This window comes from Somniosus microcephalus, chromosome 28 (genome assembly GCF_052327205.1).
Source record: "Somniosus microcephalus isolate GS21.2 chromosome 28, FLI_Smic_1.0, whole genome shotgun sequence".
Lineage (NCBI taxonomy): Eukaryota > Metazoa > Chordata > Chondrichthyes > Squaliformes > Somniosidae > Somniosus > Somniosus microcephalus.
This window is the reverse complement of record NC_141014.1, coordinates 2,899,258-2,913,545: the sequence shown is the minus strand read 5'-3', so window position 1 is coordinate 2,913,545 and position 14,288 is coordinate 2,899,258. Positions and strand designations below refer to the sequence as shown.

The window sequence follows — 14,288 nt, the reverse complement described above, 5'->3', positions numbered from 1 at the left end:
CGGCGGTCAATCTTTGCAACTTGTGTAAACCGGGAAGCGGTTCTTTTGGTGCAGTAGCCTGGCTGACCGTTATGCTGCATCACTTGGAATCTCGTTCTCCTCACTCTGCACTGGGTTACATAAGAACATAAGAAATAGGAGCAGGAGTAGGCCAATCGGCCCCTCGAGCCTGCTCCACCATTCAATAAGATCATGGCTGATCTGATCCTAACCTCAAATCTTCTATCACTCTGCATCCACCCGAACCCATGTGATCTCCCAGGAGAGGCGAAAAACCAGATAAAAGACCCCATGGCCAATTTGGGAGAAAAAAATCTGGGAAATTCTTCTCCGACCCATCTAGGCGATCGAAATTCTTCCAGGAGATCACTCTGTCCCTATATTTTCTACAGTACTTACCTTCTGTAAAGGCGATCTCCACCCCAGCCAGGAACAGGAATAAAACCATCTCCTGAATCTAACAGAATTAGAACACAGTAGGAGCAGAACCAGGCTACACGGCCCCTGGGCCCACTCCTCTACCCACAGGGCCATGACCATTCCGAACCTAGACTCATGTCCAATTTCCTGCCCGCTCCCCGTAACCCTTAATTCCCTTTACCTCTAGGAAACTATCTCTTTCTGTTTTAAATTTATTTAATGATGTAGCTTCCACAGCTTTCTGGGGCAGCAAATTCCACAAACCTTCCACCCTCTGAGTGAAGAAGTTTCTCCTCATCTCAATTTTGAAAGAGCTGCCCCTTATTTTAAGATTATGCCCCCTAGTTCTAGTTTCACCCTTCATTGGGAACATCCTCACCGCATCCACCCGATCAAGCCCCTTCACAATCTTATATGTTTCAATAAGATCGCCTCTCATTCTTCTGAACTCCAATGAGTAGAGTCCCAATCTACTTAACCTCTCCTCATATGACCACCCCCTCATCCCCGGGATTAACCGAGTGAACCTTCTTTGTACTGACTCGAGAGCAAGTATGTCTTTTCTTAAGTATGGACACCAAAACTGTATGCAGTATTCCAGGTGCGGTCTCACCAATACCTTATACAACTGAAGCAATACCTCCCTATTTTGATATTCTATCCCCCTAGCAATAAATGCCAACATTCCATTGGCCTTCTTAATCACTTGCTGCACCTGCATACTAACCTTTTGAGTTTCGTGCACCAGGACCCCCAGATCCCTTTGTACTTCAGTACTTTCCAGTTTCTTGCCATTAAGATAATAACTTGCTCTATGATTTTTCCTGCCAAAGTGCATAACCTCACACTTTCCAGTATTGTATTCCATCTGCCAAATCTCTGCCCACTTACTTAGCCTGTCTATGTCCCTTTTGCAGGTTTTTTATGTCCTCCTCACTACTTTCCGTCCCATCTTTGTTCCTGATGTTACATTGGTTGTGTAAGAAATCAGAGGAAATGTCACCTTGGGTTAGTCTCTTCGAGCAGTTGCAAAGGCACTTCTGTATTTAGGCTCTGATCCTGGGAGAATGGGGCTCACTTGACCTCTGCACCATTCTCCCCATTAAATGTTTTTTTTTTAATGTTTCCGTGCTTTGTACATACCTGCAAATTTGCCTTGAGCATCGACATGCGTTCAGTTCCATGGCACAAAGTATCATCATGGCGCAAGCACTAAACTGGCTCAGTTTGTTTAGCGGGTGCAGAGCTGTCAAGCTTGATGGAATTCCAGGTCTGTAGTACACTTCACGTTTGTGGGTGCCATCGATGGCGGGAACACTTAGCAAAGGGCTGGGAACAGATTGTATGTTTTCCCTTTTGCCTGGAAATGGTGCTTGATCCAGAGGCAAAAGACGAGCTTCTTCCACATTTACAGTTACCCAGTGCAAAGTGCCACTGACGAGGCTGTTGAAAGAGTCCCTGTAGTCCAGAGCAAGAGGGCACTGAGATGGGGACGCAATCGAAATGGAAATGTTGGGGTGCTGTTTTTCAGTTTCTCCTCCTGCTCTGTTCATTTGCTCCCTGCTTGAAAATATTTAAGTTCTGTATGTATATAAGTGTGTGTGTATATAATATATGTTCACACGCAGAGGATGCTTTGAAGGGACGCCTCGGACTCTGAATTCAGAATGTTAGGTTATTTCAATCTGATTTCCTATTGTGTCGATTCTCGACTACAGACAGGTGAATTGTCAGAAAATGCAACAATGGGATCAGAGCAGGTGTTCATTTGATGTCGAAAAGTTTCAGCGTTTCTGATTTGCCAGTGGAGAGGAGCTTGGGTTCTTTGTAAATACAGGAGTGGCCGTAGATCTGGGGCTTGCTAAGGTCACGCTGTTTTATTTTGGGTTCTACATTTTAAACTATAGAAAAAGTGAGCCTTTTATTGTAGAATGTATTCTTTCAATCAGTCATGGGCTGTAATGTTGCACGGGACTAGCGGCTACAGTTAGGGGATTTCTCACTCAAGGCTACCTGTTGGGGGGCGTTGATGAACGAGTAACATAGCTGGTAATTTTAAATACAAGAAAAGTGCTGTCAACAGTTAGCCGGTCTCTCCGCATCTCACAAGCTCAAGTGTCGACCTTCATCACAACTGGAAGAAATTACGGGTGAAGAGCGTTTATAAAGGAACGGAACAAAGAGAAGGGAGGGAAAAACACACCTGCACTTACATGTAAACACGTGTGCTCCAGTGCCCTGTAATGTACCTAAATGTAAAACAGGAGAAGGTTAAATGTCTGAAGTGATATTCATAGGAGACATAAGAGCATTTTACAGGGCACACTACCACGCTCGTGTGTGTTCTCTTTTAAATGCTGTTCATCTGTAATGTCTTCCACTTTTGGTGAAGGATCTACACCGTAAGTAATAACTTAGCTGCGCGCTCCACAGATGCTCAGGGTTTGGTTTCCAGCATCTGCAGATTTTGTGATTTTAGATGCCAAATGTGAATGAATGTTTTGCTTTTCATTTCCTAGCCTATGTGATGGATGTCCTGTGTTCGCTGAATTTTGTGGAGCCGACGCCAATCCAGTGCCAGGGCTTTCCCGTCGCGCTCAGTGGGCGGGATATGGTTGGAATTGCACAAACTGGATCTGGCAAAACTCTGGCTGTAAGTACTTACAATTTTCCCCCTTTTGTGTGAAAGGTTAAAATTTGATGATTCTTGGGTCAGTTAGTTATTGCCAGTTTACATTAAATCTCAAGTTGTGTTCTTTTGAAGTTATTCAGCCTTCACGTAGACTGCCATCCAGCAGCGGGCAGCCACTTGGATGCTGTTTCTTTGAGTTAGTGGGCACACACAGCCATGCAGGCACGTGACCTTTCTTTCAACATCACTAGCTACATAAAAGACCTCATTCTTTACCTTTTATCAGCATGTATGTTACTGGCACACCCAGGAAGATGATGTTGTTGTACTCTGGATCTTCGGGTGTTTAGTTTATATCTTCAAATCTTTGAAATGTTTGTAATAGGTTCCTGGAATTTTGTATAAAATTAAATATATACGGGCACCTGGTTTCGGAAAGCATGCATTGAATTCCGAAGTTGATGAGCAAGGCTGATGGGAACTACCTACTTGGTGCCAATTTATGTTACTATACAGGGTTTGGGGTAGGCATCAAACTATCTCCAATTGCATCTAGGCTGACACTTCAATGCAATACTGCTTTGTCAGAGGAGCTGTCTTTTGGATGAGACATTAAACCGAGTCTCTGTCTTCCTTCTAAGTGGATGTAAAAGATACCGTAGTGTTATTCAAAGAAGAGCAGGGAATTTCTGGTCAACATTTATTCCTCAGCCAACATCAAAAATGATTAACCAGTCATTCATTTCCGTGCTGTTTGTGGGACTTAGCTATGCACAGACTGGCTGCTGTGGCTGCCTATAAAACAACCGTGAAAGGCGATGATATAAATGTACATATTTCTTTATGCTGCTGGAGAATGATCATGTTGGAATAGTTTCACTCAATAGTCCATGTAGAGCGATTTCTGATTTATTACAAATAAAGTGACGAAAGTGCTGGTGCCATCATCTGTCTTTTCAAGTATATATCCAATCTCCTTTTAAAATAATCTACTTCCACCATCCTTTCAGACAGAACATTCTAGATCGTAAGAAGTCGCTGTAGTTTAAAAACAATATACATAGAAAAATTCTCATTCTCTCTTCTCCCCCCCCCCCCCCCCGCCCCTCGTTTTTTGCCAATTATCTAAAATCTGTGTCCTCTGATTACTGACCAGCCTGTCAGTGGAAACAGTTTCACCTTGTCTACTCTTATCAAATCCCCTCATAATTTTGAATACCTTTATTGAATCTCTCCTTAACCTCCTACACAATCACAGCTTCTCTAGTCTCTCTTCATAAGTTATTTTTTTATTCATTCATGGGATGTGGGTGTAGCTGGCAAGGCCAGCATTTATTGCCCATCCCTAATTGCCCTTGAGAAGGTGGTGGTGAGCCGCCGCCTTGAACCGCTGCAGTCCGTGTGGTGATGGTACTCCCACAGTGCTGTTGGGGAGGGAGTTCCAGGATTTTGACCCCGCAACGTTGAAGGAACGGCGATAACAGTTTTGGTCTCCTTACCTAAGGAAGGATATACTTGCCATTGAGGAAGTGCAATATTCTCTAGAGTTTAGAAGAATGAGAGGTGATCTTAATGAAACATACAAAATTCTTCCAGGGCTTGACAGGGTAGATGCAGGGAGGATGTTTCCCCTGGCTGGGGAGTCTAGAACCAGAGGTCACAGTCTCAGAATAAGGGGTCGGCCATTTAGGACTGAGATGAGGAGAAATCTCTTCACTCAGAGGGTGGTGAATCTTTGGAATTCTCTACCCCAGAGGGCTGTGGAGGCTCAGTCGTTGAGTATATTCAAGACAGAGATTGATAGATTTTTGAATATTAAGGGATATGGGGATAGTGCAGGAAAGTGGAGTTGAGGTAGAAGATCAGCCGTGATCTTATTGAATGGCGGAGCAGGCTCGAGGGGCCAAAATGGCCTCCTGCTCCTATTTCTTATGTTCTTAAGGTGGTGGATGGGGTGCCAATCAAGCGGGCTGCATTGTCCTGGATGGTGTCGAGCTTCTTGAGTGTTGTTGGAGCTGCACTCATCCAGGCAAGTGGAGAGTATTCCATCACACTCCTGACTTGTGCCTTGTAGATGGTGGAAACTTGTGGTGCCTGGGGAAAGTATGGCATAGGAAGTTTATTATTTGACTGTATATTTTTAATGTGAGAGCTTAACAGTTTAATGAGTAAATGTATAAAATGATTAGATTGTGGAAAGGGTTGTAACTGAGTGTTTGTTTGTTTCTCCAGTACTTGCTGCCAGCCATTGTGCACATCAACCACCAGCCGTTCCTGGAGCGTGGCGACGGCCCCATTGTGAGTGCTCTACTTTAAACCTTCAAACACATTGGAGTTATCTCCGTTAATGGATTGTTTCTTGTGGCAACATTCTATAGTTTGGGTGGTAGTTATTTGTTGTAAGACTAGAGAACCATATCTTAGTTTGGCTCAAATGGCAGCATTCGTACCTGAATCACAAGATTGTGGGATCTCGCCCCACTCCATTACTTGAGCACATAATCCAGGTTGGCCAACCAGTACAGCCCTGAGGAACTGCTGTGTTTTGGAGGTCTGGTCAAAATGACATTTCACAGAAATCACAGAAACCCCACAGTGCAGATAGAGGCCATTTCGGCCCATCGAGCCTGCACCGACACATATCCCGCCCGATCCCCGTAACCCCTACACCAACACATATCCCACGTATTTAATCCCCCTAACACTAAGGGTCAATTTATCATAGCCAATCACCCTAACTCGCACATCTTTGGACTGTGGGAGGAAACCGGAGCACCCGGAGGAAACCCACACAAACACGGGGAGAATGTGCAAACTCCACACAGACAGTCACCCGAGGCCGGATTCGAACCCGGGTCCCTGGCGCTGTGAGGCAACAGTGCTAACCACTATGCCACCGTGCTGCATTTGTCTACATGCTTTTCAAAGTAACTCATGTGAAGCACCTTGAAATGTTTGAGCATTTTGTTAATTGTTCTATAAATGGAAATCTTTTTGTTATATTCTTAGTGGATTTCCTAACCTTTGCATGTGACAGGAAAGAAATTGAGCTTTGAAATTGGTTCAAGAGACTTAAGTTGAATGACTAGTCATTGTAGGTAAAGATTTTAGTGAGTCTGTATCTTGGTGTCTGGGGAAAGTGCCTCCATCTGCTGGTGGAACCTGGCTGAAACGAGCAACAACAATGGTAGCATGTTGAAGTGCTACATCAAACAATAGATAGATTCAAACTAAACTGAAACAAAAATACTAAAGAAAATCATGAAGAATATAGATAGTGGGAAGAGCAGTTTAAGAGGGGAGTTAAGAGTTTTTTTTTTAAATCCTGAGTTTTGAAAATATAAAAAGTCTCTCCTCTGGTTGGGGAGTCCGTGACAAGGGGGTCATTGGTTTAAAATTAAAGCTGCAGCTTGTTGGAGCCAGGAACGCTTTGCCGTAGGAAATATTTGAAGCAGAGGAAGATCTAGGACTAGTGGGGGAGGAAGCCGAGCAGTAGGATTATATTTGTCATTAGATCTCTGTCATTGAAGAGGAGAGGATCACTTTAGGTGCTTCCTGCATTAGTCCTGCATACCTCTTCGTATCTGGTTACAGAGTCATGGGAGGCCTGTTAATCCTTAGTCAGGGAATGACGCATGACATGGGAAAAGGACACCGCGCTATAAACGGGTATAACAACAGAAAACGCAGCGGGCCAGGGCAGCCTCCGTGGAGAGAGAAATGGAGTTAACGTTTCAGGTCGAAGACCCTTCGTCAGAACTGGGAAAAAAGCAGGAAAAGGGATAGATTTTAATCAAGTGGGGGCTGGGAAAAGGAGGAGGGGATGAAAGAACAAAAGGGAAGGTCAGAGATAGGATAGAAAGCAGGAGAGATGAAGAGATATTCAGGAACAAAGGCTGGCTCTAGATGAGGTGTGAATGGTGCTGGCAGAATGAAGGACGGCTGCCATGTGGGAGGGAAGAAAAAGGCCCAGACAAACGTGTGGAGAAAAAAAAGGGAAAGTATATTGTTCTACCCCTTTATAGTGCTGTGTCCTTTTCCCATGCCATACGTCATTCCCTGACTAAGGATATATATGATAGGGGCCGAGGTTATGATCTGAAATTGTTGAACACTATTTTGTGTCCAGAGGGCTGTAGAGTGCCTAATCGAAAGATGAAGTGCTGTTCCTCGAGCTTACGCTGAGCTTCCGTGGAACAATGCAAGAGGTCGAGGACGGTGAGGTCTGAATGGGAATGGGGCGGAGAATTGAAGTGACAGGCCACCGGGAGCTCGGGGTCACCCTTACGGACTGAATGGAGGTGTTCCGCAAAGCGGTCACCCAATCTGCGTTTGGTCTCCCCAATGTAGAGGAGACCGCATCGTGAGCAGCGAATACAGTGTACTAGATTGCAAGAAGTACAAGTAAATCACTGTTTCACCTGGAAGGGGTGTTTGGGGCCCTGGACAGTAGGAAGGGGGGAGGTATAGGGGCATGTGTTGCATCTCCTGCGCTTGCACGGGAAGGTGCCGGGCGAAGGGGAAGGGGTGCTGGGGGTGGTAGAGGAGTGGACCAGGGTGTTGCGGCGGGAGCGGTCCCTACGGAATGCTGGGAGGGGGAAGGTGCGTTTGGGGTAATGGGTATCACCTGTAGTTTTAAGAGTTTTTCATCCTGGTTCAAGCCTTTCTGTTTTCATGTTCTGATTGCTGGGTTTCTCCTTTCACAGTGCTTGGTGTTGGCACCAACACGCGAGCTGGCACAGCAGGTGCAGCTGGTCGCAGAAGACTATGGGAAATCTTCGCGAACAAAGAGCACCTGTATTTATGGAGGTGCACCTAAAGGCCCTCAGATCCGGGACCTGGAGAGAGGTATGTGTGACTGACCGCTTTATTACAGAGAATCTACCTGTCTAGATACTGAAGCCTCCCATATACATTGATGTTGCAAGGAAGACTGCATGGCTGTTCATGCTTTTTCAAATTTTACTAATACAAAAGCAAAATACTGCCAATGCTGGAAATCTGAAATAAAAACAGAAAATGCTGGAAATACCAGCAGGTCAGGCAGCATCTGTGGAGAGAGAAACAGAGTTAACGTTTCAGGTCGATGACCCTTCGTCAGAACTGGAAAAAGCTGGAGATGGAACGGGTTTTTAAGCAAGTGCAGGGGCTGGGAAAGGGGGGAGGGGAGGTAAGAACAAGGGGAAGGTCTGCGATAGGGTGGAAGGCAGGAGAGATTGAGAGACAAAAGGGATGATGGTGCAAGGCAAAAGGAGATGGGAATGGGACAAGTTAAGAAACAAAAGATGGCTCTAGATGAAGTGTAAATGGCACTGGCAGAATGAAAGACAGCTTCCAAGTGAGAGGAAAAAAGATAAGGGCAGAGGTTATGGTCTGAAATTGTTAAACTCCATGTTGAGTCCAGAAGGTTGTAACGTGCCTAATCGAAAGATGAGGTGCTGTTCCTCGAGCTTACGTTGAGCTTCACTGGAACAGTGAGAGAGGCTGAGGACGGAGAGATCCGAGTGGGAGTGGAGCGGAGAATTAAAGTGACAGGCGACCGGAAGCTCAGGGGGTCACCCTTAGAATCATAGAAAGTTACAGCACGGAAGGAGGCCATTTCCCCATCGTGTCCGCGCCGGCCAACAAAGAGCTATCCAGCCTAATCCCACTTCCCAAGTCTTGGTCCGTAGCCCTGCAGGTTACAGCATCCCAAGTACACATCCAAGTACTTTTTAAATGTGGTTAGGGTTCCTGCCTCTACCACCCTTTCAGGCAGTGAGTTCCAGACCCCCACAACCCTCTGGGTGTGAAATTTCCCTTTAAATCCCCTCTAAATCTTCCCTCAATTACTTTAAATCTGTGCCCCCTGGTTTTTGACCCCTCTGCTAAGGGAAATAGGTCCTTTCTATCCACTTTATCTATGCCCCTCATAATTTTATACACCTCAATAAGGTCTCCCCTCAGCCTCCTCTGTTCCAAGGAAAACAGACCCAGCCTATCCAGTCTTTCCTCATAGCTAAGATTCTCTACTCCCAGCAACATCCTTGTAAATCTCCTCTACCCTCTCTAGTGCAATCACATCTTTCCTGTAATGTGGTGACCAGAACTGCACGCAATACTCTAGCTGAGGCCTAACTAGTGTTTTATACAGTTGAAGCATAACCCCCCTGCTCTTGTATTCTATACCACGGCTAATAAAGGCCAGCATTCCGTATGCCTTCTTAACCACCTTATCTACCTGGCCTGCTACCTTCAGAGATCTGTGGACATGCACTCCAAGGTCCCTTTGTTCCTCTACACTACTCAGTGTCCCACCATTTAATGTGTATTCCCTTTCCTTGTTAGCCCTCCCCAAATGCATTACCTCACACTTCTCCGGATTGAATTCCATTTGCCACTGTTCTGCCCACCTGACCAATTTATTGATATCTTCCTGCAGTCTACAGCTTCATTCTTCAGTATCAACCACACAGCCAATTTTAGTATCATCTGCAAACTTCTTAATCATACCCCCTATATTCAAGTCTAGATCATTGATATATACCAGAAAAAAGCAAGGGACCCAGTACTGAGGAGCCCCACTGGAAACAGCCTTCCAGTCACAAAAACACCCATCAACCATTACCCTCGGCTTCCGAGCCAGTTTTGAATCCAACTTGACACTTTGCCCTGGGTCCCATTGGCTTTAACTTCTTCGTGACCAGTCTGCCGTGTGGAACCTTACCAAAAGCCTTGCTAAAGTCAATATACACTACATCAAACGCACTACCCTCATCTACCCTCCTTGTTACCTCCTCAAAAAATTCAATCAAGTTTGTCAGACACGACCTTCCCATAACAAATCCGTGCTGACTATCCTTGATTAATCCGTGTCTTTCTAAATGAAGAATTATCCTGTCCTTCAGTTCCTTACGGACTGAACGGAGGTGTTCCGCAAAGCAGTCACCCAATCTGTGTTTGGTCTCCCCAATGTAGAGGAGACCGCATCGTGCGCAGCGAATACAGTATACTAAATTGCAAGAAGTACAAGTAAATCGCTGTTTCACCTGGAAGGGGTGTTTGGGGCCCTGGACAGTGGGAAAAGGGAGGAGGTAAAATGGCATGTGTTGCATCTCCATGGCTGCCAACCTCATAGTCCCCAAACCCGCACAGCCCGCTTCTACCTCTTTCCCAAGATCCACAAACAGGACTGCCCTGGTAGACCCATCGTTTCAGCCTGTTCTTGCCCCACGGAAATTATCTCTTCCTATCTCGACTCTCCCCTTGTCCAGTCTCTTCCCACCTACATCCGCGACTCATCCGACGCCCTCCGCTACTTTAACAGTTTCTAGTTTCCTAGCCCCAACGGTCTCCTTTTCACTGGACGTACAATCCCTCTACACCTCCATCCCCCACCAGGATGGCCTGGGGGCGCTCTGCTTCTTCCTTGAACGGGTTCAACCAGCCCCCAACCTCCACCACCCTCCTCCGCTTGGCTGAACTTGTTCTCACATTGAACACCTTCTCCTTTGACTCCACCAACCTCCTACAAATTAAAGGTGTTGCTATGGGAACCCGCATGGGTCCTAGCTATGCCTGCCTTTTCCTCGGATATGTGGAACATTCTTTGTTCCAGTCCTACTCAGGTCCCCTCCCTCGCCTCTTTTTTTTCCGGTACACCGATGACTGTATCGATGCTGTTTCCTGCTCTCGCCCTGAACTAGACAATTTCATTCACTTTACTTCCAATTTCCACCCTCCCCTCACCTTCACATGGTCCATCTCCGACTCTTCCCTTCTCTTCCTCAACTTCTTCTCTGTCTCCATCTCTGGGGATAGGTTATTGACCAACATTCACTACAAGCCCACTGACTCCCACAGCTACCTGGACTACACTTCCTCCCACCCCGCCTCCTGTAAGAACTCTATTCCATTCTCCCAGTTTCTCCGTCTCTGTACTGACGATGCCACCTTCTATATTCGTGCTTCTGACATGTCTTCCTTTTTTCCTCAACCGAGGATTCCCCTCTGCTGTGGTTGACACGGCCCTTGACCGTGTCCGTTCTATTTCTTGCACTTCTGCTCTCGCCCCTTCCCCTCCCTCCCGGGACCACGATAGGGTTCCCCTTGTCATCACCTTTCACCCCACCAGCCTCCACATTCAACGCATCATTTTCCGCCACCTCCAACGTGATCTCGCCACCAAACACATCTTCCCCTCGCCTCCCCTTTCAGCATTCCGAAAGGACCGCTCCCTCTGCAACACCCTGGTCCACTCCTCTATCACCCCTTTTGCCCGGCACCTTCCCGAGCAAGTGCAGGAGATGCAACACATGCCCTTTTACCTCCTCCCTTCCCACTGTCCAGGGCCCCAAACACCCCTTCCAGGTGAAAGTGATTTACTTGTACTTCTTGCAATTTAGTATACTGTATTCGCTGCTTGCGATGTGGTCTCCTGTACATTGGGGAGACCAAACACAGATTGGGTGACCGCTTTGCGGAACACCTCCATTCAGTCCGTAAGGGTGACCCCGAGCTTCCGGTCGCCTGTCACTTTAATTCTCCGCTCCGCTCCACTCTCACCTCTCTGTCCTCGGCCTCTTACACTGTTCCAATGAAGCTCAACGTAAGCTCATCTTTCGATCAGGCACTTTACAGCCTTCTGGACTCAACATCAAGTTCAACAATTTCAGACCATGACCTCTGCCCCTATCTTTCTTTTTTTCCCATTTTTTTTATCTCCTGGAAGCTGTCTTTCATTCTGCCATTGCCATTTATACTTCATCTCGAGCAATCTCTTGTTGCTTAACGTGCCCCATTACCAACTCCTTTTGCCTTGCGCCATCATCCCTTTTGTCAGTCAATCTCTCCTGTCTTCCATCCTATCACAGACCTTCTCTTTTGTTCTTTCCTCCCCTTTCCCTGCCCCTACACTTGCTTAAAAACCTGTTCCATCGCCAACCTTTTCCAGTTCTGACGCAGGGTCATCGACCTGAAACGTTCACTCTGTTTCTCTCTCCACAGAGGCTGCCTGACCTGCTGAGTATTTCCAGCATTTTGTTTTTATTTCAGATTTTACTACTTCAGCTTTGTGCGTAATGCTAGACTTTCAGAAAAGATGTACTTTTGGAGCTAGAAAATGTCCTAGCTTCTCATGGCTCAGTGGATTTAAGCAGCTGGCCCATACATAGAAACAGAAAAATAGGAGCAGGAGTAGGCCATTCGGCCCCTCGAGCCTGCTCCGCCATTCAGTATGATCATGGCTGATCCTCTATCTCAATACCATATTCCCGTGCTCTCTCCATACCCAATACGGACAAGGCAGATCCCAGGTTCCACCCCTGATCTGCACTGTTTGTTGAGCTCAGCTAGGGTGGGAGTAGAAGTGTTATAATCTGTTCAGTGTGAGAGTTGGGAAAGGGAACAGTCGGAGAAAGTGCCTGTTCTGGATTGTTGGCCCTCTGTTGGAATGCAACATGTGTAAATGCCAATGAGGAAAGGATTGGGCCCAGTTATGGTGCAATAGCCTGCAACCTTTAAGGTAAGCAATGTGCCATTGGGGCACCAGGACTGCCCTAGGAATGTTCTTTAGCTGGTGGCGATGCACTTAGTATTGCTGGCCCAAAGCAGACCTCCTCCCTGGGTTCTAGCGTGCCGCGCCCTGCCCAGTTCCACTTTTATTTTGAGCTCTCACTGTCTTTGACACTTTACCTGGCCGGCTGCTCTACACGTTTATTGCCCTTTGTGTAAATACATTTTTAATAGTTAAATTTAAAAGTTAACTCCTTCTTCTACCAGCCTGACTTAGCTTGGAGAAATATTTTGGGTTTACCTGTATCTGTTTACACAATTACTTTATATGTCCTGAGCCTATAGACTTTAAGCTTCTATAATTGTCCTCCTGGCTCATCCCCCATTACATTCCTGTTGCTCTTTACTGTATCCTGCAATATAAGTATGTCCCACCTGCGGCATGGTGACCAGAATCGTACACCGTGCGAGCGGCCCACTGCTGTGTATCGCATCATATTCTTTGCTTTTTTAATGCTTCACAACGTTGAAAGTAATGAGAGTAATGTTACTGCAGCAAACTTTCCATTCACCGGCCCCCAAATAACCGGCAAAATTCAGCAGTCGCTCTCCGCTAACTTTTATAACTTTTATTACTTGCACAGCAACAAATTGAGGAAGGCAAGGGTTTGGCTGCAGCTGTTGCTAAGCTACAGAGACGCTTGCAACTTGTGGCCGTGCTTCTGAAGCTGGGTTTGTTGCTTCATACGGAGCTCTAAGGTCCGTATCTTTCACTATAGCGTTCGGTTATCCGGAATTGTTGCTGAACCGGCACCACGTCGGTCCCGTCCGTGCCGGATACCAGAGAGTTTCCTGTACAAGGTCCATTTCAAGTCTTCCTGTACTCATTTTAACCACTTCACTGTAAAACTGTTATACTCACATTTTTACCCAGTGTGAAATACTTTACACTTGTAAGTATTTATAAAATTCTATGTGCCATTTGTTCACTCCATCCTCTGCCCCTACTGCTCACTCCATTTTAATGTCACCTGCAAATTTGAACAGCTTGTGTTTGCTTCCTGTATCCAGGTTGTAGGTAAGAAATCAAATGGGCACCCCACTCAAACCCCCCCCCCCCCCCCCAAAAAAACCTGACACTGACCCCTGGGCATCCCATGACAACTGTACACACCAATTCAGCTTAGTTTAGAAAGAGAATATGCAGGGTTTGATAAAATAGTGAATGAAAATGGCAGACGGAAATAATAAATGAGTAGAGGAAATAAGAATGGTAATTGGTTTTTAACTTTGGGACTGGTCACTTATCAGTAGATCAGTGGTTTATTCTGGTCCTGGACTTTATGTTCCATTGTAATTTTGTGCTGTATTTTAGGGGTGGAAGTCTGCATTGCAACCCCAGGCCGTCTGATTGACTTTCTGGAAGCTGGGAAGACTAATCTGCGTCGCTGTACTTACCTGGTGCTGGACGAGGCTGACCGCATGCTGGATATGGGCTTTGAGCCTCAGATCCGCAAAATCGTCGAGCAGATCCGGGTAAGAAGAGTGCAAATTCAAAACATCGTTCAAATGACTGTCTCTGCAAAGAAGTGTGCTGTAGTTAAAATCAGCTGCCAGTTCAGGCACCTTGAGCCTAAACACTCCTCATTCTGGCTCAGTAGAATGTAATGCCAACAGTATGTTGATGGACTGGGATACTGAGATCATAGGAAATGGCCCTTTGTGCATTGGATCCATGGTAGAA

The 14,288-nt window shown here is 46.1% G+C and overlaps 1 protein-coding gene across 1 annotated transcript in view; it reads left to right on the top strand.

The window, feature by feature from the left end:
• Positions 1-14,288, top strand: part of LOC147098722 (putative ATP-dependent RNA helicase DDX17) — a 53,058-nt gene that overhangs the window by 15,286 nt on the left and 23,484 nt on the right. The window contains exons 4-7 of the mRNA XM_085969412.1: positions 2,940-3,073; positions 5,285-5,350; positions 7,759-7,900; positions 13,920-14,080. Coding sequence (XP_085825538.1) covers positions 2,940-3,073; positions 5,285-5,350; positions 7,759-7,900; positions 13,920-14,080 — 503 coding nt within the window. The remainder of the gene's footprint in view (positions 1-2,939; positions 3,074-5,284; positions 5,351-7,758; positions 7,901-13,919; positions 14,081-14,288) is intronic.